The sequence below is a fragment of the Equus caballus genome, chromosome 2, assembly GCF_041296265.1.
Source record: "Equus caballus isolate H_3958 breed thoroughbred chromosome 2, TB-T2T, whole genome shotgun sequence".
In the NCBI taxonomy this organism is placed as follows: Eukaryota; Metazoa; Chordata; class Mammalia; order Perissodactyla; family Equidae; genus Equus; species Equus caballus.
Window position 1 is genome coordinate 83192755 of NC_091685.1, and position 23987 is coordinate 83216741.

General features: G+C 34.3%; 1 protein-coding gene across 6 annotated transcripts in view; it reads left to right on the plus strand.

Moving 5' to 3' along the window:
• PDGFC (platelet derived growth factor C) overlaps positions 1-23987 on the plus strand; it is a 207984-nt gene that overhangs the window by 104399 nt on the left and 79598 nt on the right. For 4 of the 6 annotated variants that reach the window (XM_001500645.7, XM_070257478.1, XM_023636394.2 and 1 more), the window contains exon 2: positions 10796-10991. In XM_001500645.7, the coding sequence (XP_001500695.1) occupies positions 10796-10991 (196 nt within the window). Of the gene's footprint in view, positions 1-1255; positions 1317-10795; positions 10992-23987 lie in introns of all 6 variants that reach the window. The other 2 variants (XM_023636395.2, XM_070257442.1) reach the window with 1 other exon arrangement.

Here is a 23987-nt window from a genome sequence, read left to right on the forward strand (position 1 = left end):
AGTGGTATACAAATATTAGTGTATTCATTTGGACAGAGTGATTAAGATGACTGTAAATAAAAGAAGGTAGTTTTATTTTAATATAATTTAATTTTAATTCTTGAACAAGTTGGTATTTCTCTTGTTTGAGTAGTACTGTCATGCCCTATTTTTCCAAAGTGCGTTGTGTTGAAATCAAGTCACAGACTATGACTACAAGGAATATTGAAGCTTAGACTTTCTTTGTGATAAGAATAAGGGATATAATTAAAATTTCAACAGGTTTCCTAAACTGAGTGAGAAAAATGGTACTAATTATTTCATGATTTTATCAGTATTCAATTCAATTTTAAATGTTCTTATAGTTTGCTTCTTTACCATCTTCAAGCGGTACTTATGTGTCTTTCTATTAGCTTTGGAAAATGATAATAGTTTTATTATTTTCATAAGCCATTATTACTAATCACAAATTTTAATGCTTCTCCCTATGAATTTGATCTTCAGTGAGCAATTTCTCAAAGAAAAGCATTTTCATGCGGCTCTCCTCCTGAACCCTGTTTTATTTCAGATGATCCGCTTAATCTCGATAAAATGGCTGCACTGTAGCTTTTTGAATTTCTTCCCAAGAAGCTGGCAGAGGACTTGTGTTAATTTGAAACAAAGGAAAACCAGTTTTTACCAATAGCAAATGAGTTTCCAACAACTTCAAGGTCCTTTTATCAGTAGGAAGAAGAAACTAATTCTGCCTAAATCTGAGAAGCTGTTAACTGAACGTCATGTGGACTACAGAAACTTGGCAAGCAGGAGTCAGCTCACCATATGGAACTTTTAAAAATATAGTTTCTGGGACAAGATGTTTGGGGATGATAATTAGTACTTCACAGGGTTGTTAAAAACATTAAATAGATAATGTATATGAAAACATCTGGCTAGTAACCTGCAATTTTGAGTAGGTAGTCAATAGATATTTGTTGAGTAAATGAGCAAGATCTGGCAAGACTGAAGAGTCAAGGGAATATATCCTACAAAATAATGCTCTTTCTTTTATTTTTTTCTATGCCAGCCAAGACCCTCTCCCTTAAAGATTGGTACAAATGACCATGAATAAAAGTTCATTTGACTGACTCAGATAATCATTTTTACAAGCTTTATGTGTCTTTTCAATCATTCAAATTTTTTCTTACTTCCAAAATCTGAAATTGAAGATTCTGAACCACCTAGATTAGGATTTGAGGTCACCAAAAGACTCAATTTTACTATCTCCATCTACTGGCAGGGAGGAACTATACCCAAGCATCTGGACTGGCATAGAAAAGAGGAGAAAGAACATTTAAAAGGTAAGCAAAACATATATTTTTATTTACTCTGAATTTTTAAACCTTTCTGATACACTCTAATATACTCTCCCATAATTAAGGTTGATGTAATGAGTCATATTAAAGAAGAGAATTTGTTTAGGTGGTGTAATATTCTTATCTGATTCTTCAACATGAACAAGTGTAGACTTGAATGCCTTTCTTTCGTAATGGGAGTCTTTTCTATCCTTTCACTTCTACATTTCTATCTAGTTGTTCCAACACTCCAGTGCTGTTTTCATATTCCTAATAATCTTTAACTGCAGCGTGCTTACTGAAATGTCTCTATTCTCATTTCCATATTCTCTAATATGTTAAAGATAATTTCCCCTGGCAGATTATTTTGACTGTTATGGTGTAGACAGAGTAGAAGTATCTCTCTCCAAGTGTAATAATTGATTATTCTGGTATTTCTTAGACTTTTTTCCCATCCTTCATTTATAGTATTTTCTTTTAGCAGAAAGTACGGAGTAAAAGTCTTAAGACCTATTTCAGTCTGTATTTTTTTATTTTGGCATTTTGCTTCCCCATCAGAAATCTTTTGTTTGGTTGACTTGGTTGACTTTTAGCCAGAATATGACATCACAGTCAAATTTTGAACTATGATAACTGCTATTAAAATAAAAATTTTGATAGTTTGTGTGGTTGTGCAGAAATAGATCTCTGTAAATTTAAGTGACGTATTTTAAATGATTCGTATAGTTGTTCTTAAGGCTTATGTTATGCATATCTTTCTTTTAAAGGCCCTATCTCAACTTGAGAATAGGAGTAATATCCATTTGCCAAGATAATTAGTATTGTTACACTTGCTGTAATTAAGTATAATTTGTACTTTTTTTCCTGTTAGCTTTCTCCTGCTCTCCCTCAGCCCTTGGGCATTTTTTTTCCATCTCTTTGCTCCATTTTTTTGGACAGTGTTCCATTTCTTTCAGAAGAGGAAAGGATAGATTTATAGGGAACCTGGGTGAGAGTTTTTAAACATCAAAATTGGATTTCATGGGCAAGAATTTTCAAGGAAATGCTCTCTTCAAACAAGTCTGTTCACTTGCTGGGAGGTCATGAATGCAGCTGGTCCGTTTGCTGGCTGGGGGATTACAGTCATATAAACAGTGCAAATACCATAAAGAAGGACTCTCAAATCTTATTGTGGCTTCTGACAGTGTCCAGTCTGACAGACATATCCTCAAAGTCTTCACTGAGATCAGAAGATAGGGAAGTGGGTATTTTTGGATGATATTGAAGGAACTGGTGAATAATGAGGTGTTGGAGGATAATCTCTCGTCACAAATGAAACTTCTGGTGAAATTTGTAAAGTCTAATTCAGTCCCTATTTTGAATTTTTATTCAAAATCTATATGTTCTTGAATCTGTTCCATCCTTTGTTTCAGCTCCTCTTTTTAGACCTCTTGCCTCTGGATCTTTGGTTTGATTTTAAAACTATTGTCTTAAAGCCAGCTTTTGCTGAAGAATTCAGCTAACCGATCTATTCAAACCAGTTCTGGAATGAAATATACTTAACATCTTCATGTTTACGCTCAGTCATTCTTCTATAATAGACAAGATAGATGATAAAATAATGGAAGGTGAGATTAAAAAGCTTGGCATGATTAGGAATTCTCATCATCGTTATTAAAAATGTCTTTGATTTGAGATATAAAATTTAAGCAACTGATTTTCCCACCACAATTATGTATTGTATTATTAATATATGGCTTCCATTTCTTTTAAAAGCCTCACATTTATGTTTTATTCATATCTTAACATCACTTTAAGATTGGCAAGAGTTGTTGAGAGTCGAGTGTGTGGTGGGAAGTGATGTTTTCCAGCAGAGCAGAATGGTTAGAACTTTCGTGAACATAAATTCGTTTAAACTTAACCTGTGAGGGGCAATCATGTCCCAGTATAATTGCTCTTCATTTATTCCTGATATCATTATGTGGAATTACTCCTAAAACTAAAGATCTTGCTACAATTATAACTTATAACTATCAAATATTCCTAATGACAATGCAAACACTTTATCACTTACTGACAGCATTTAATAACATTTAAAACATAAGATAAGAGGACATGATTTGTATAAAAGTGACCAAATTTATTATTTTTCCTGTCTTTGAATATTATACATAAGAAATTCATAGGCTCATTGTGTACAAATTACATGCATCCGCCTTTGAACATGAAATGCTAAATATAAGTAGGGAGCAGTAAAATCTCATTTTTTTAGCATTAATGATTGCTGAATATATTAAGACTGAAATAAATATATTCTGATTTTGTTGTTTCTTAGGAATCATTTATTTTATCTAATTCAGAGTTTAAAATTAAATTTTAAATATTCACTAAAGGCCTGAAATAATGGCCTTATTTGCATTTTTTCTGTGAAAGAGTAAGTTTGTATTGATTACTTTTTCGTTATTATTTGCCCTGAAGAATTTTAAACATCTTCCCATCAAAATGTCAGTACTATATCTAGGCACTGTGTGCTCACAAGGAAATAGGTAGCTACATTCCATATTTGAACTTGCTGGTAAACTTCAATCTGAATGTTGTAAATTATATGTCCAGTGCAGATGGAAACTGACCGATATTGAGTTTCCAAAACAGATGAGGTGCTTTATTGAACGTATTTCTCCTAAATCAGCTTATTTGTTTGTTTAAAGTTATATAATATGAATTTGTGCTTAATCGCATTAGCCAGTTTTTGTCATAATAATATTTCATGTAAATGTATTTTGCTGATTAAAATATTTCAGAGCTCCTAATATTTTATGTAAACTTTCTTCATTGAATAATAGTATTAGTTCAACAAGAGAGTTGATTAAATGTTGCAAAAATGAAATCAATAGTGAATCTTTAAAGTGAATTTTTTTTTTATATAATGTGAATTACTCCCATTTTATCTCTATTCTACATTCTGCTTTTGACCTCTTTGTGGTGTATAAAGAAATGCACAATTTACCACAGAATAAAAAATAATAGCATCACCTAAACATGTTTCACTATAGTGGTGTGTGCAATTTTGTGTGTAGACCATTATGTTCATTACTAATTGGTGTATGGTAGAGGCTTTAAGGAGAGTCTGTGTTTATATACGTGGAAGCATAATAGGTAAGAAGATTATGTCAGTTTGTCTTCCATAATTGAGCCTTCATTTAAAAATGTTATAGCTCATTGTATGAAACCAAAATAGGTTATTTCTACCATTACCTTAAGGCTAAAGTACCATGATGTCAAATCTTTACCATTTCTATATCTCATGCCTCAATACCAGAAGAATTTTACAGACCTTACTTGCTGTATCCTTTCTGATGCTGATTTGGATATTTTAGAACATGAAAAGGGAACACTAATAATAATCACCCCAGGATGACCAGCCTAAACCAAGGTCACCCCAGGCAATGGCAAAACATTCACTATATAATGATTTTGGTTGTATGTATAAAAAATATTAACTCAAATTGGCTTAAATAGTAAAAGTGATTTATTTAGTCATGCATCTGAGAAGCCCAGAGATGGGATGAATTTATTGTGTGGTTTGAGCTGGGATCTAGCTCCATTTTTGTGTACCACCATGTATCTGCCTACTTCTGTGCATTAACTTTTTCATCAGACTGGATTCTGTTATGACAGCTGAATAGTAGTTCTGGACCATATTTCTGTACTCAAAATGGTCTAATTCCCAACTGTTGAAAAAAAAAGCCATTGGATTGACTCTGATTGACCCATTAGAGCATCCATGCAGTGAGGGAAATGGACTTATCTATTGATTTTCCAGGCATACTTCTGGGTAGGGTCAATCCAGCCTTTCTTTATCCAGTGGCTGTTTCATAGTGGTGGTGGGGGATGCTGGGAAGATGCTCACTATATTAACTTACTCTCATTGTGTATGAAAGATTTGTTTTGAACTTCCTGAACAAGGGCCCCCATTTGTTACCGTTGCTCATAGTTAGGAGGCTAATGGCTGATTTCCTGGACTTCTCATTAGATAGAAAAGAATTCAAACTTTTTTAAAGATAGTGTCAGATCTAGGAAATGGCAAAATTTCTACAAAGTTCTCCTTTTCCTGCTTCTTTAATTAACCAAAAACTTGAAATCACTGCCTAAAAGTCACTGCTTCTTGCTTAATCAATTTGATCTTTGTGAAATTGGAATCCTTATACATATTGACCAATTTTGCATTGTCTTACATAGCAATGTCCTTTTTGCTGACAGAAGAAGAACTCGATACATGATAAATTTTCCTTCTCATTGTATTTGAATTAGACAGAATATGATGGACAAAGTTTCTCCTTCATGTACATACTGATTTGTAATTATCAAGGTGGTTAATTTATACATTTATCATTTCATTTGAACTTTAAAACAGCCTGTGATTATCTCCAGTTTATAAAAAATAAACTTCAATATCAAGTGTCTTGCCTAAAATAAATTTTATCATTAATTGATTCATATTTCAGAGTTAAGATAAAATAACTACAATTGTGGCATTCTCAGTGTGGTAAAATTATAGAACGTGTTTTATTTTTTAGAAATAAGCAAGCATATTAAGAAAATGGCAAATCTCAATAATGAGTACTCTAAGACCTATCACCTTCAGCTGAAATATATATGTAAGTTATAATAGATGAACTTTGAGTAAGATATCAAATATGAATTAAGAGACTTTAATTGGGGAGGAGTATAAATTGTAAAATCTTCTTACCCTTATATGTACAGTGTCTGAAAACTTAGGAATGAAGGATGAAATGTTGAAGTAATATGTAAAATAGTTTTTTGTCATATTCTGGGATATCAAGTTTCTCTATACTATCAGTATGTATTAGGTAGTGCCATGTACCAGGGACCGTGCTAGATAATGGTTATGGACTTCAAGAAAAATAGTTTTGCCTTCTAGGAATTCATACTATGGTAGAAAAGAAAATTAGTTCAACTCATACATTATGATTAAAATATGCAGTCCTAACGGAATAGACAATGAGAATGAAGAATTACATTCTAAAAGAGGTAACGTCTGAAGTGGGTTTCACTAGTTGAATATTAGTTTACTAGTATACCTAGTCTAGGAATGATACTAAGCTGTAGTCCTAGGAGTTGTCACATTAAGAGGATAAGGCTTTGTTTTGTTTTTGGTGTCCCAAACCCCTGGTCCAGTACATGAAACATGATAGGTTCTCAATATATGGTTTTTGACTATTCATTCCCTTGAGGAATAAAATGATTATCTTCTGGGATAAATGCAAGAACTTCAATTGGGTTTATTTTAAATAATTACATTTGTTTGAATGGCTTGCTTAATGTAGCAGTCTCTTATCTTTTCCTAGTGAATATTTATTCTTGCACTTTGTAAACAGTTGAGGTAGACAACACTAATGTTGATTGACCTTCTTTTATTTTGCTGCTGTTTTAAAGGCATCTGAAACAGTAGATGGAGCCAATGATAAAACAAAAACTAGAGTCTTAGTTCTCTGTATATTATTGTACTTTTGTGTTAATAGTCAGAATTTAAAATATTAAGCATGAAAATGAGTATTTCTATATAGTTTGGAATTTATGGAGAGAGATCTGTTTGTGCTGTGGGGTTCAAGTATATCTTCTCGCTAGAGAATTAAGATTAGTGAGATTACTCAGGATTTTCTAGGCAAAAAGGTACCAACTCATGGAACCAGTGAAACTAGCTACATATAGACATGTATATATACACACATATACATATATATGTGTCATGTAATTTTAACCAACTTGTTAAAAGTGAAATTTGTTAATTGAGAGTTAATGCAAATGAAAGCAGAAATAGCTATATAAACAAACTGGCAAGATTAGGATAAAGGATTGTCACAGGTGAAAGAAATCATGAACAGAGCAAAGCACAAATAAGACCAGTGAATACGGATATTTTTCAAATATGAATTTGGAAATAGATGCAACTGACTATTACAGAAATACTTGTTTTTAAAACACAATTTGAAAATAATGTATGGTTGGAAGTAAACACATCAGAAATCTCACAGGACACCTGTGAAGTCTACCAGTTTACTGGTGACACATTGCCACAGGCTTGCCTGTGTGAAACAGGAACCAGCATTCTTCAGAACTCTCAAACTAGACCAAGATCGGAGACTTCTTTATACCTGGTTCTTAATCCTGCATTCTTTTCTGCTACAGTCAGCTTAAAACATTAGCATGGATGAGTTTTCTTTTTTGTGAGTTATGCATTATCCAGAAACCTTTTTTTCAGTATTATCTTTATTAATAGTACATTTTCAAGTATTGGAATTTTTATTGTTTTTATGACTCTCTTATTCCTATCCTCTTTCATTCATAATAACTATATCTCTAAGGGGACTAACAGTATGAAATCCCAGGCCAATATTTATGAAATAGCTTTGATTTTAATGCTAAGTTTATTGAATACATACAGATATATAAGATTCTATATAACTGAATTGTATGTGTATGTATATAGTCAACAATTTTATACTATTTACGTTATTAATCTCCCTTCTTTTCCTTTTCTTTTCTATTTTTCTTTCATTTTAGTTTTCAATACTTCTGCCCTAAGGGGAGTTCAGCAGGACAATGTGAAATGATTTTTAAAATTTAGTGTTTATATGTATTTTCGTTTTTCATGATGAGCTATCTAAGGTGAACAAGATTTATTCATGTTTAGGATACTTTGCAAAAGGAGTATGTTGTGAGTACTTGAGTGATTTCACTACAAACATGTGTTTTATTTCATTAGTACTTTAAGTGTACTGTCCATTGGACACAGGAAAAGGAAAAATTTAATAAAATAGTCACAAAATATGTACTTGCCTCATCCCTAAAATACTAGTAAAGGTATATGTTTGGAAAGATGAGTTTTTAAACAACAGAACTGTAAGTGCAGAGTCTTAATTTGGTAGAACTTAATGTTTGCTGCTTTCTTCTTTTTTTTTTTTTTTTGATAATAGGCCTAGTTGTCTGAGATTTACATAAGACTTTGACAGTCATGTACAAACCGTATGTGTTTGGTGGCAAACCTCGTTGCATTTTGAGATGAATTTTTGGGAGCAGCAATTTAACCTAAAAGGAAATTTAGAATTCTTTTACCACAAATAAGGCCTAGATTTTCAGTCTTTAAATTATGTTTAAATATATCTCAATGGAATTATGAATTATAAAGGAAAAAAACAATGTAAACACAATTTAAGTATATACATTTTAGCCATGAGCTTTTTTGATTGAAGATGTAAAAATAGAATTCAGTTCTTTTAGTAGCCATGTAATTTTCTAGGTTGTATATGAAAGAATAAACTCTGCTGCATTTGTAGAATGCCTTAGATGATAAAAGGTATTTGTTTTGAGGCAAAATGGGGGCAAATATTAAAGTTTAATAAATGTGATTAGGAAGATTAATTCATTAAAAAGAATTAGTTGCAAAAAGGAGAAGGACTCTTGATATAAACACCTGGTATAAACACCTCTGAAAAATGTAGCTTATTGGAAGAAAATGTAGAGATTGGGGAAAATTTAGCGATTTTAACTTGTTAGATCTTTCTGTGTTCTTAGAAGATATACTGGTCCTAAATTTGCATAGAAAAGGTATTGATTATGTTAATATAACCAATAGCAGTATCAAATATTAGCACCCAGTACGAACAGAGAACATATTTCTGCATAGGTTACTTACTACTGACCACAAGTTTCGGCACTGAGAAGAATAGTGGCGTTAAATTATTTATTTAATTTAAAAATCCTATGGTACTTAAAGCATATTTACTAATATTATGATATTCCCCATGATGTGCACTGTATATATTAAAAAAAATTATATTTGTCTTTACTTTGTCTTCCTAATTGTAAGTTAGACAATGTAAAATAGTGCTTACCAGACATTGTTGAAACAGCCAAGTTTAAGAGAATGAAAAAACTGCTTTAAGAATCATAACTACAACTTGTTAAAATTATTTTGGGTACTTTAACATTAAAACAGGTTATTCTTTAACCTTAATACTATTCTAACTAATGAGTGAACCTTGACATTAATTCTTAAATTCAAGACGTTTCTTAGGGCAATATTCTTAAATTGCATTTTATCAATGTGCAATAATGTGTTTTCAGTGACATAAATACTAACTGAAAATTTGCTACCATTACTGTAATTTCTGTTGAAGAATGAGGGGCTGAGGGGAGGGCTAAAAAGGTAAAGGGGCACACGTATAAGGTGATGGATGGCAGCTCAATTTTTGGTGGTGAACACATGCTATACGGAAGTCAAAATATAATGATGTACCTCTGAATTTATATAATGTTATCAAACAATGTTACCTCAATAAAAAGAAAATAGACATGAATAAAACGGAAAGAATGGGTGCAAAAAGAAATTCTTGCAATCCAAATAGCTTTGTGCACAATAAATATATTAGTTTTCTAGTAATATGTAAGAAATCATGAAAACTAATGAGGTATTGCTATATTTAAAATTGTTGTCCTGATATTATAAGTACAGAAAAGTTGCAAAAGAAATTAAGTCTTGGGTATTGTGCCATGCACGTTACTTCATGTGTTTAAGGTCCAGTTTAGGACTTTTAAAATATTTTCATAAAATTATTTTAGAAATTGAATAAAACATAGTTTAAAGGTTTTTTTTGTTACTGGAATTTAGCATACTTAAATGGATTGTATTTTCATGGCCCAAAAGAGCATAACTATCTTACTTCTTATATTTTTTGTGTAGATGAACAGCCACTCATTTTACAAATATCAATTATGTATTTCTTCTGATTACTAACTCCCAAGTGGGTGGGTAAAAGAACACTTTTGTCTCAGCAACACCAATTTGCCCTCCCTCTCATATCTCCCCCCAACACTCTAATCAAAAGAAAGATATTATTAACAACATATTTTAGCATTTCATAATGTAAAAGGTTGCCATGCTTAATAAACTTGGAAGCTATTTTATACTATATTTTCCTCTTAGAAAGTTAAAATTCATATTAGCATGTTAAAGTCACTGAGAAGTCCTGCAACATTTCTTTCTTTTTTTTCCCCTTGCTGAGGAAGATTCTCCTTGAGCTAAAATCTATGCCATTCTTCCTGTATTTTGTACATGAGTCACTGGCACAGCATGGCGGCTGACAAGTACTGTAGGTCCGCATCCAGGAACTGAACCCTGGCCGCCAAAGCGGAGCATGCCAAACTTAACCACTGGTCCACTGGGGATGGCCCTGTGCAACATTTCTTATAATGTAATATCTTTTTAGAGTGCTCATAGTTCCCTTACAACAAGAAATTGAGACTGTTATTTTGATCTCATTTCTCTTTTCAAGGTCATTTAAGATTTAAGATCGTTTAGTAATTCCAGTTCATGTGAAACTTTGGAGTTGTGTTGAATACCCTTTTTCAGAAGCTATTTTGAAACCTGTGATTTTTGAAATGTCTATTCTAAATGTGTGTCTATGCCTATGTTTTTTCTTTAGGAGTACAAGATCCCCAGCATGAGAGAATTATTACTGTGTCTACTAATGGAAGTATTCACAGCCCAAGGTTTCCTCATACTTATCCAAGAAATATGGACTTGGTGTGGAGATTAGTAGCAGTAGAGGAAAATGTATGGATACAACTTACCTTTGATGAAAGATTTGGGCTTGAAGACCCAGAAGATGACATATGCAAGTAAGTTAATCATACTTGAAATTTTAACAGAGTGTAATAACTATTGTAGTCTTTCAAGTTGCTTCATTTTGAGGATGTGATTTTAAATGACATCTTTTGTAGTTATGTTTTTCTGATGATCCGAGAAATTTCCAATCTTATTTAAGCTATGTTTCTATCTACTATTGAAAATAATTTGATGTAATTTATAGTAAAAAACACATATAGACTAAAAAAATTTTAAATAAGGAATAAAGAATAAAAAGCCAAGTAAGGAATGCAGTTGTGCCAATACATCTGTTTGCAGTTGTACCAAAAAATCTGTTACCATCAGTGCTAAAATTTTTACCTTTGAGCTTCCTGATAGCCAAATCAATAAAATAAACAGTAAGCTGTTAAAAGACAAAGCAGTATGCATGGGAACATGATAGTATCCAGTATCTGGAGGTACACATATGGCTACGTACACACATGCAAGATTAAGAAGTTTGAATATTTCATCATGAAGAAGAAATACAGTTCTGAAAGCAGAATTTGAAATTTAGGCTGACATTATGGTTTGCCAGGTAGAAATTCATCATAATTCTCCTGGAAACATTCATGGACCAAAGTCAGCTGGAGCATTTCACCCACGCAAAAGACCACCTACTGTATGTCATACAAATATTACTCTTTAAATCCTATGTGAATATACTTGTCAAGGTTGAGTGGTCTTTTTGAAGATTTTTCACTTCAATGGCATTTGTATATCATGAAAATATTTTACTTGAGCTGCTTTGTAGGGTTCTTTATTTTCTCTTTGATATAGAAGTTAAAAGAGAATTTTCATTTTATGGTATAATACAGATAAATATTTCAAAGCAGATGAAATAAAGTTTGCACTTGCTGTCATCACAATTTGTATCTTTAACATTTACGTAGTTAGATTTTTTAACATTTCTTCTTTCTGCGACTATGCATTTCATGTTATTTTTTTCCTTACATCTATAATCTTAGTCTTTGAGAACAGAAGCTATCCTAGCTGTATTTTAGAGACAGTGTTATTCAACCCTTCATTTTATAGATAAGGAAACAGAGGTCCAGGAAGTAAAGCGACTGCCCTAGCTCTCATTCATATTTTATACCTAAACAAATGCTAAAACAGATTTTTCTTAACAGACATTTAGGTAGTTTTTCACCACGCTATGCTACACCTCTTGTCTTCTTTTCATATACTGGATTCCATAATCTTGTCAAAAATTGTGAAGGCTTTAAGCTCTTGTCCTACTTGCAAAGTAGCAAGTTAGCCTACCAGTTTCATGGATGCTGATAGAAGACAGGAGACGCCTGGGTCAGAGACAAAGAACTGTGTGACAACAATAGCCAGAGTATTAGCGCTTCTTGTGACTCTTCCTGAGTTCCAGTTCCTACAGGTCAATACCCAGAGGGCCACATGACACCTGCACACCTAGTGGGTTGTGTTACAGGAGAGGAAGCATTATATGTGTGTGTCTTTATGTACATAGTTATGTGTGTATGTAATGTATATTAGTAGTCCAATATAAAAATTAAACCATCATCCAGCGTGCCTCCCCTAGCTACTTCACTCAGTATGAGACTCAACTTAAGAAAAGTGACTTCCAGTAATTCTGAAATCCCTTCGATTTGTTCCTTCCTGATTACACCTTCTTCTTTTCCCTGAAAATATAATCATCGCCGTAAGTTTTTTTCTCTTGATCTCTCTTGCTTTTCTCTATAATTTGACCACATAGATGTATTTCTCTCTGTATTATCCTATAAAAAGGAAATTATTTTCTGCCTGTTTTGAAATATATATCAATGGGATAATACTATGTGTTTACTTTTGTGACTTGATACATTTCAAAACAAGCAAAACTAAGCAATATGATATGATTCTTTAAAAGTTAGCTTATGTTGATGCAGATAGCTTAAGTTATTTGTTTTCCTTCATGTACAGTGTTCCGTTGTGTGAGTATTCAGCCTGTTTTTCTCTTCTACTTTGATGAACATTTGGCTTGTTTCCAGCTCTCCTTGTCCAAAAGTTCAAGAAAACTTTCTTTGAATTTATGTCTAAGAATGGTATTGCTGTCTTAAGATATTTATGTTTTCAACTTTACTAGGTGGAGTTAAATTGATTTTAAAAGTGATGAATTTGTACTTCTACCAACAATATACAACAATTTCTGTTGCACCACTCTCTTCCCAACCTTTTGATTTGTCATTCTTTTAATTTTTGGTAGTATGTAAGTGTGAAATTGTACCTCAAGATTAACTTTTATTTGTTTTTCCTCATTACTAATGAGATTGAGAAATTTTCATATTATTATTGGCTACTCATATTTCCTTTCCTGTGAAATGCCTGCTCATATCTCTTGCCCAGTTTTTATTGGGCTGTTTGGCTGTTTAAATTTTGCTTTTCGTACTTAAGTCCTTGACCCATCTGTAATTTATTTTTGTCTGTGGTTTGAGCTTTTTCATTAGGGTATCCAGTAATGTCACAACATCATTTATTGAATAGTCACTCTTTCCCCCAGTGATGTGCAAAACCAGCTAACTTGCAGATCTGATTTCTGTATATGATCGGGTCTGTTTCTAGACTATCTGTTCTGTTCCTTTGGTCAGCTGTGTCAATCTATGTACCAAAATGACACTATCTTAATTACTGTAGCATTATAGAAGCTATGTGATAGGGAAGTCTCACCTCATTTTCTTCTTCTTTTGAAGCATCCTCACTATTTTACTTTTTAATACATTTGTAAGAAATAAGTTGTCAAGTTCTTTGCAAATTCCTGGTGTGATTTTTATTGCAGTAGATTGAAGGTATAGATCATTTTGAAGAAAATTGACATCCTTATAATAATGACTCTTCCTGTCCTTGAGAATTTTGTTTCTCCGTTTATTGGGATCTTCTTTATTGTCTATGCAGTTTTAAAATATTCTTTATATAGATGTTCTGCATCCTTATTTAGATTTACTTCTGTATTCTTTATAGCCTTCTACAATCCCTTTTTGAAAATTAATTTCTAATTGTATATTGATATATAGAAAAGCAATGGAATTTTTAGTATTGGTCTTATATCTGACAAGATGCTAAGCTTTTACTTATTATAATAATTATTCTGGGAATTATTTTGGATTTATGCAAAAAATCATAAGGTTTGTGAAAAAAAGAGTTTTCTTCCTTTCAGTTCTTTTACTCTTTATTTTTCACCTCTTATTAAGCTATTGATTGTATTGGTAGGTATCTCTGTCTTCTTGCTGATTTTAGAGTTTGGTTTTTTTTTAAAACACAAACTTTAAAATTTGGAATAACTTTAGATTTATAGAAAGTTGGAAATATAGTACAGAGAGTTTCCATATACTCTTAACCAGGTTCCTCCAATGTTAGCATGTTACATAACCATGGTGTGTTTGCATAACTAAGAAATTAACATTCATACAATATTATGAACTAAACTACAGACTTTATGTAAATGTCAGCAGTTTTTCCACTTTGTGTCCCCAGCTTCTCTTTCAGGATCCTTTTCAGGATAAGCAGATTGCAATTAGTCACCACATCTCTTCAGTCTGTGACAGTTTCTCCCTTTCCTTGTCTTTCATGACCTTGACAGTTTTGAAGAACATTGGTCAGGTGTTTTGTAGAATGTCCCCTAATTTAGGTTTTTTTCAGGTGTTTTCTCCTGATTACACTGGGGTTATGGGTTTTGGGGAAGGATTCCAAAAAGGTGATATGCCTTCTTCCAGCGTATCAGAAGCTGCATACTATCCTTCTCGCTTATTAACCCTTGATCACTTTGATCACATAAGGTGAGTTTCTCCTTCAGTAAGATAAGGCATCTCCGTTTCATGTGCGATTGTTGGAGGCATGCAACTAAGTCTAGCCCCCGTTCAAGCAGACAGTGATTAAGTTCCACCTCCCAGAGGAAGGGAGAATATATACATATATTATTTGGAATTTTTCAGTAAAGAAAATTTGTGACTTCTCTTTTCTCCTTCCTCCCTTCCTTCCTTTTTTCCTGCACTCCTTCCTTCTTTCCTTTCTCCTTTCTTCTTCACTTTCTTTCCCTTTCTTTCTTTCTTTATCATTTATGTCAGTATAGCTTCATGGGCATTTATTTTGTTCTTTGTGGTATAACCCAGTGCTCTCATTATTTGCTGCTGAAATTGTTTCATCTCTGGCCACTGCCAGTAAACGGTTTGCAGTTAACATATCAATATTGAGTAGGATGATTGATGGAGATTTTTTTTCTTTATTATTTGAAGTACTTCATTTTTACTTTGCTAAGAGGCATTTTTCCCCTTTGGGGAAAAACTTTTAGTCTTTTAATTTTTGCATTTAAAAGTAAGTTATAGATATAATGACACTTTACATCTCACTATGTATCACCTAAGTACAAGGATATTTCCTATGTAATTTCAATACTATTTTCACGTGCAGGAAATTTAACATTGGGGCTGGCCCTGTGGCCAAGTGGTTGGTGTTCTGCACGTTCTGCTTTGGAAGCCTAGGGTCATGGGTTTGGATCCAGGCACGGACCTGCTTCACTTGCCAGCCCTGCTGTGGAGGTGTCCCATATGCAAATTAGAGGAAGACTGGCATGAATGTTAGCTCAGGGCTATTTTTCCTCAAGCAAAAAAGAAGGAAATTGGCAAGAGATGTTAGCTCAGGGCAAGTCTTCCTCACCAAAAAAAGAAAAAGAAAGAAAGAAAAGAAATTTAACATTAATATGAAACTATTACTAATATATAATTGATTTTCTGTTTCCCATGATCCCAAAATGTTTTCATTCCTTTGTTTTCTTTTTCCTTATTATGTTCTGATTCAGTTATAAATCATTGATTATACATTGCATTTGGTTATTGTATCTCTTTTCTTGGCTTTCTTGACGTTGATGTTGTTGAACTGTCCAGCCCATTTGTTCTGCAGAATGTCTCTCAGTATTAATTTGTCTGAATATGTCTTCATATTTAGGTCCTGCTTAAAGATTTTAGCCAGAATGTTCTGTAGGCGACGGACACTTCTGATTGCTTGTATTGTCAGTTTATTATCAGTGACATAAGTTTGATTTCTGATCCTGTTTTAGATGCATCCTGCCAGTTTTGATAATATGGTATTTTTATTTTTGTCCATTTGAAGATTTTTATAGTATCTATTGTTTTCTTCTTTTAAACCATAGTTCACATAGAAGAATATTGTTCCTTTTCCATATAAATGTGTAAGGCTTTTTAAATGCTTTTTTTATTGTAGATTTGTAAATTAATTGTATTTTAGATAAAGAATATGGCTTTTTTGTCTGTGATTGTTTGAAATTTAAAACTTGGTTTCATATTTTTAAATTGTCCAAATGTGCTTGAAAAGAAAATGTGTTCTTCAGTTGTGCAGTGCAGCAGTCTATGTATGTGTGTTACATCAATTTTTGCAATTGTGTTGATCACAACATCCGTATTTTTCCTGATTTCTTTTTCTTCTTGATATATCAATTACTGAAAGAGATGTGTTAAGTTCTTCTGATGGAGAATAAATAGATTTCAGTTTCACCTTGTAGATGTCAATTTTTGCTTTATATGTTTTTAAATTCTGCTGGTTGGTGCACACAAGTTCAGAGATGTGACTTTGTCTAATCTTTATTAATGTTTTGTTTTTGCTTTAAAATATATTATGCCTAATATTAAGAAAGCTACATCAGGTAAATGCAGTTATTATTTGCATGGCATTCTTCCTATTCTTTTCCTTTCAACTTTCCTATGTCCTTCTTTGTGCATGTGCGTGCATGTTAGCATTTGTGGCTACATGTGTTTTGGTTGTCTCATATGAAAGGAACGTGAGTAGCATTAAAAAGAAAAATTCAGTGAAACAGTCTGTATGTGTTCACTTAGGAATTTAACGTAGTACACTGATTCTTATTATACATATTTTAGATTCTGTGCTACTATTTTGTACAATCTATGTGTACTCGTTTTTCTGTTTCTTTGGTTTCCTTTGTTGCATTCCTTTAGTTTATCTTCTCTTTCCATTTTTCTTTTCTACGAATTTCTATACGTCAAGTTGTGTTTTTAAAAGGCTACCTTAGAAAGGCGTTTTTAACTTAATATCTAAAGTTCATCAATATTTACCTTCCTTCTCAAAATCTAAAATTACCTGAGAGCATGTTAACTACTGTGGAATGCTGACTCCCCAGATATCACCACACTATGTTGATAAGACAGAGCTGAATTTATTGCTTACCATGGTGACAGAGAAGATCACCTTGACAGCTTTAATGGTGTCTGGGAAGGAGTAGCAAAACAAGATTTTGTTGTGGATTTGAAGTTTGGTTTAAAATGAATCTCACCTGGGCCAGCCTGGTGGCATAGTGGTTAAATTCGCATGCTCCACTTTGGTGGCCTGGGGTCTGTGGGTTTGGATCCCAGGTGCAGACCTACACACTGCTTATCAAGCGGTGCTGTGGCAGCGTCCCATATACAAAATAGAGGAAGATTGGCACAGACATTAGCTCAGGGACAATCTTCCTCACCAAAAAAATAAAAAAATAAAATGGATCTTCCCATGTGGAGACTTGCTTAGGATTGGCTAAGGCTCAGGATGTAATAGTTTAGAATTGGTGGAAACAAGGCAAGGGTTTTCAGGCTACAGGTTCAGCAGTGTTAGGCTGTAAACGGTGCTTTCACTTGAAGGAGTTAATGGTTCTTTTGGGAAATTTCTGCAATGAACAGTAGTTATTTGCCTGGGCAATAATAAAAACGATAAAATAGTCATATCATGTTACTGTAAACAGTTAACTGGGTGGGGTAGGTGGTTTCGTCCTTATTGTCCCAACTGGTTTGGTTCTCGCTACAGTTACTCACGCTCCTGATTGGTATGTGGTCGATACTGAGGATTTTAGTTTTATATTCTTTAATTTCACAAGTAAGACGTTATTTTTATTACTTTGTAAAATCAGTGTTTCTTTAGCTATGCCTATGGTCTGCTTTTGGTGCTAACCATTTCTTCTCACATTTCAGATTGTTTTTTGTAGGACTATTTTACTTCATCCTTACGTACTTCTTTAAAAGTCTCTTAAGTAGGTACCAACTACCCTGTTGGTAGTAAATACTCAGTTCTTCTTTATTTCACTTTTATTCTTAGAAGTTAGTCAGACTGGATATAGAATCTTAAGTTGTGTGTTTATTTTTTTCTCAATACCTTTAAGATACCATTCCACTGTCTTGGAGCTGTTGAGAAGTCAGTTCTCAGATTAATTGCTGACATATCCATGTGGTTTCCCAATGAAGGGTACATTTTACAGAGGGAAGCGTGTGGGCATTAGGGGTGAGGGAAGGGACGGGGTTAGGATCTGACCCCAAGCTTCTGTACCACTTGTGGTCCCTTAAACTCCTGCTCTTGTACAGTGGGCTCAGCAGATCCCCCAGAGCTCCAGAGCATATTTACCTCAGTGAAATTGTGCTTTCTCGTGCTTGCTTGTCCTCTAAAGAATTCTCTTATTTTCCTGAGAGTTCAGTATTGCGTTAAAAACAATGGTTTTCTTTCATTCATTTATTCAATCATTTGGGTTGTAATATACTAAGAGGAGTTTCTCTGCCCAACTTTGTCCATCATGTAGCTGGAATGTAGACTGTTGTGAAGCAAAATAAAGCTTTTCTTGACAAGGCTTGATGCTCTCAAGTTGAAGTTTAAAATTGTTTTTTTCAAAAGTGGCAAAATTGACACTTCTCCATGACACTGCTACAGAACTAAAATAAAATGGGCCGCCCTAAAAGGTAGGTTAAGAATTTAAACTGCCCCATTTTAAATATTTCTCAAGTCTGAAATAAAGGAGAGTAGAAAATCTGAATCACTGTTTTGGCTTTAAAAGAGGACAGACTCAAGTGAGATGTTTGACTTTTTCCTTATAGCCCTACTGGCTTCTTAAATCATGTTTTATAAAGAAAAAGAGTGAATTGTGTTTTTATGCTATTGAAGATTGATATTACTACAAAGAGCAAAACAAGTCAGATGCCAATTAGGTTTTATTGCTTTTACAGGCTGACAAGATATACAGGCAATATGATCGAGGGTATTGGGGTGGGACCAGGAGTGGAAAGATGAATACTGTGTGTGTGTGTCTGTGTGTATACACTCTGATGTAAAAAAATGCCCAAATATGTCTTATTTTTTCATCGTTGTTTGTGTGCCTGTGGCTTTTATGTTACTGAATGTGGCATCCCTAGGAGGGCACATTTTTATTGGAAAACTACTTTTTTTAAAATCTTTTTTGTTTATTCGTATTGTTAAGTAAGTAATCTACTTATTATATGTACAATTTTACAAAGAAAAGACCATAAGGGACAGCGTTTGAAAACGGGTAGGTTCTTCAATCCATCCCGTTTAAAATAATGCCTCTTTTTCACCAAAACAACAGAGGCTTTTTTGGAGGAAATACTATAACTGGTCCAATGTGGAAAAATTTTAATTATAGAAATGCTAAATATGCTAAATGAAATAAACAGCTTTTTTTGATATTTAGAATTTAAGATGATCAAAATTTTAAAATCTTTGAAATCTTTAAAATTAAAAAAAAAATCTTTTGTCAGGCTGGCCCAGTGGTGTAGCGGTTAAGTCCGCTTCAGCTGCCTGGGGTTCATGGGTTCAGATCCCAGACGTAGATCTACTCACCACTCGTCAGGCCAGTCTGTGGCGACGTCCCGCATACAAAATAGAGGAAGATTGGCGTAGATATCAGCTCAGGGACAATCTTCCTCAAGCAAAAAGAGGAAGATTGGTAACAAATGATAGTTCAGGGCCAAGCTTCCTCTCACACACACACACAAAACAACTTTTGAACATTTTCCTCTTCCTGCTGTTTATAATAAATTAATGTGGCATTATTATTTGCTCATTTGTTTACTCTTACATTCAACAAGCACTTCTTGAGCGCTGTGGTAGGTAAGAGGACGATAGTAACGAAAAGGAGGTGGCTTGTGACGTCAAGTAGCTCATAGTCTAGAGAAAGAAGCAGACAAATAAATAGGCCATTAAAATAAAATGTCACCAGTCCCAGAATTTTGGTAAATACAAGGTACAGTTATTACTGTAACTGAGTATGTTTAGATTGCTTTGTTGATCATTTTCTAATTCATACCATAACTGTGTATCTTACCAGCAATCGTCTATAATTAATTTATTATGGAAAAATTGGAATTCACGAATTAACACTGCTATGCAGACCTCAAAAACTCAAATACTCATTTCTGTGTTTCACTCTAGTAGATGTAACTTTCAAAGATGGTGTAGATTTCTTCTATCAATTTTACAATGGAGTGCATGCTGTGGATGATAAGATTTTAAGGAAATAATTGTTTTATGAAAACCATATAAAAATATTCCTTAGTTCCATAACCATACTACTGAAATAAGGGCAGGCAGTATTGTTATTTAGCTGATAATGACCTTAGAAACCCATAAGTGCATCATAAGAATTTATTTTCCAAGCAGAATCATTTCATGGACCCCTTAAAAGGATCGAGGGAAGGAAAAGTTGCCTCTAATCACTACTTGGCATAAGTGATCCTAAATTTTCTCTCTGAGAGATCCAAGGGCTCCACGTGAAGCCCCTTACCTACATATCCCAGCCTGAACCTGCAGAACTGGGCCTGAGATTAAGTAGCGAGTTGTTGGACTATAACTCAGAATTTCATTCCTGTACGTGATGGCAAGAAAAAGATAGGTTAAACAAAAATATCCGTACGTTTTTAAGGTACCCCATGGGAAGCCTGCTGTAAGATCTGATGAGAAAGTTTGCCTGGTGTTATACATGATGGTATGGCTACTTTCCATGGTATACCTCGCTCAACCACTGGCAAGGAGAAGGGGAACCGGGTTGACTTAGAGCATTCATTATTCATCCCTAAGACTTGTGTTAGGGGCCCATCTGTGTCAATTCACATGCAGGTTGGTTACCTAAACAAATCACTTCTGTTTTAAGGAAGGGAAGGGTGCCTCGGAGGAAGCTGTGGAAGCAGACAGGAGTGTCTGCTACAGAGCTCTGTCATAACTAAGAAGTGATGTAAGTATTAAAGCATAGATTAGCTATAATTGAGAGAGGTATGGGAATACAATGTGTATTGGGCATTGAAAAATAGTTGAGATTTCACCAGCTGACTAGCACCTAATAGATACTTAATAAAAGTTAAAATAAAATACTAGGTGGGTTAAAGAGGAGCGAGTACTCCAGGCAGAGTTAGACTGTAGATGGTGAAAACAGGGAATAATTTGTGAGCAGTGAGTTTCTCTGGAGCATGAGATGCTGTGGCAGTGTGGTAAGGGGTGAGGCTGTACTGGGTCAAATTGTGAAGAACTCTGAATACTAAGGTGATGGATTTGGACTTCCTTTGTTATGCCGTCAGAACCTCAGGGTTTTGTTGTGAACAGGGTCATATACTGGACTATATTTTAGGGATAGGATACTGACAGAAGCATGCAAAATAGGCTGGAGGAGAATTTGAAGGCATTTGGAATAGTTGGAGGAATTTTGTTATTTCTCAAACACAAACTTTACACTTAGGTATTCCCTCATACCTACACTTTCCCTAATTATTTTCTCATTGATCCAACAGCAGAAAGCATATTCCTCTTTTGTCATTACTCCCTTCATTGTTGAAGCTCTGTGTGGGTAGGGGGATGGGTGAGTGACTGGGTGGGTGCCCGCATGTGTGTGCGCAAAGAAAATCTACAGATGTCCCAATGCTTTTTATTTCAAAGCTTACATTCTCTTTTGCCTCAGGGCACAAGTTTTGGGAGGAACAAAATGACCGATTTCAACGTTACTGATGTTAGAAATATTTATATTAAAAATAAACCAAGGAAAAAAATAGGATGTTAAATGGTCATTCTATTACAGAGAAGAGATGGCCTTCCTCTTTTCTCCACGGGTTAGGCCACATTTACATAGGCTCTGAGAAGAGCAGACCATGAAGACCAATATTGCATGGTGTTTAGGAATAATATTAAAATTGTGCTACAGCTGTGCTACAAACTAAGTTTGCCAAATAGGTAATGGCATCAGTTGGAAGATAGTCAGATTCATACAAGGAAGTATACTTTAAGACTCTTTTAGTTTCAAGTAGCCGAAATAATTAACCAGTGATTCTAACTGACTTAAAAAGGAAATGTTTGGATTATGTTTCTGAAAATTTCTGGGATAGGCTTTATCCAGTTCTGAATGATGCCATCAACTCTCTGTCTTTTCTTCTCTGTCTCTATAGACTTGCTTCCCTGTGGTTGACTTCCTTCTCAATCAGTCTGTCTTCACAGAATGGCAGAGATGTGGAACATTTTATTTTAGCACTTGCAATCTTTGAAGGAGACAGGAACTTTTCCTGCAAAAGTTCTCAGAAGAGTTTTGAGTGGCCTGATGTGAACCAAATATCCATCCCTGGACCAGTTACTAGAGGGGGAGCCAGGAGCATGTTTTACTGTGCTTGGCAAGGTTTGGGTTATGTGCCCTTCCCGAAGCCAAGTGATGGGCTGTGAGTGGTGGAGAAATGGTCCCTGAAAGTAGGACTGTTCCTTTTTCCCTTAGAAAGAAGAAGAGGTGTTGATGGTGCAAAAATAACAATCTGCATAACTGGTGTTAAAAACCGAAAGGAGTTGAAGTGCAGTTTTCAAATTTACACTTAGTATTTTTCCTACCTGCGCTTCTGGCCACAGAATAAAGTTCTCTTTAGAGTGAAGGTTTTGCCGGTACCCTTTCCACCAACTCTTTTGACTCTAGTTAGCTCAGTGGCATAATTTATAGTTTTGTTATCCTTTGACCTCTGTAGAAATTACTTTTGTAACTTTAAAAAAAAAATCATTCCCAAGAGGGCTTAAAATGAAGGGTGGGGATCTGACCAAGTCTGAGATCAAGGGACTCTGCCCTTGGCTAATGAGATGTTTTGGTTTTATGTTTTGAAATGTTCAAAATCAACATTCCAAGTAGAGAAAGAATGTATCCTGTAACTCCCAAAACTCATGTCTGGCTCACCCAATGTTTGCCTCTCACCAACCCTTCACCTTTTTTCCTACATCTTATCCTCTCCTCTTCTGCTCACAATACCTCCCTTTCTTTTTGGTGTTCCCTTTCCCACCTTCTCTGTTTGATTATTGACTAGATATCACTTTCCCGCATTGATTCAGAAAGAGTTTTATACTTGGCACTCCATGAGGATTTGGGGAATGTTGGAATGCCATTCTTTATGCCATGCCTTTACTTTCGACTGCTGCCTTGCTGCCAGCTGGGGTAATGATGAGATCTCTTGTTTGAGTTGTCCACTTGGCACAATGACTTAAGTATGGACAACTTCTAGGACCAAAGAAATACCCATATGACTAGCTAGCTAGCTAGTTATCTATCGATACAGTTTTACCCAAAAAGAAAAAAACAAGCTCAGTCGTTAATAATAAAGACTTCTACATGTACAGATCTTAAATATACTGTTATGATTCTGCTCTGGCCTTTCTTTTCTCAGCTAATTTCATGTTTTATGCCATCATATCTCCAATATTAAATTATTAATATCCTTTTGCTATATGGGCTTTCAAATAAAACACTTTTTTCAGTTCATCTGCCCCTGACGCTTGGAGAGGCAGACTATGTTCAGATCCCAGCTCTCTTTAGGGAACAGCCTACCTTCTGAAGAAGCTGGTCTTTAGACTACCTCGTCTGGCTTTTATAATACACGCAGATGCCAGTTTAGGATTTATTTCCAATTGATTGATGAATTGTATCTAATTATGATTTGATTTCCCCTCTAAAGTTTTTCCAAAAGTGATTCCAAAAACCCTAACTTTTACAAAAGGCTTATTGTTTTGCTGTGTAATTAGCAAAAGTTAAATTAACATATTTAACAAGACTCTTACAACTTAAAAGGTTTCATTGCCTCTGATTCATGTGTGAAGATACAGAATGGAACTTGAGGACCACCTTCCCAGCTTCCTTGGCACCGTTGTTCATACTTAGACCTCCATTTTCAGCAGAAAGGAGTGGTATGAATATTATC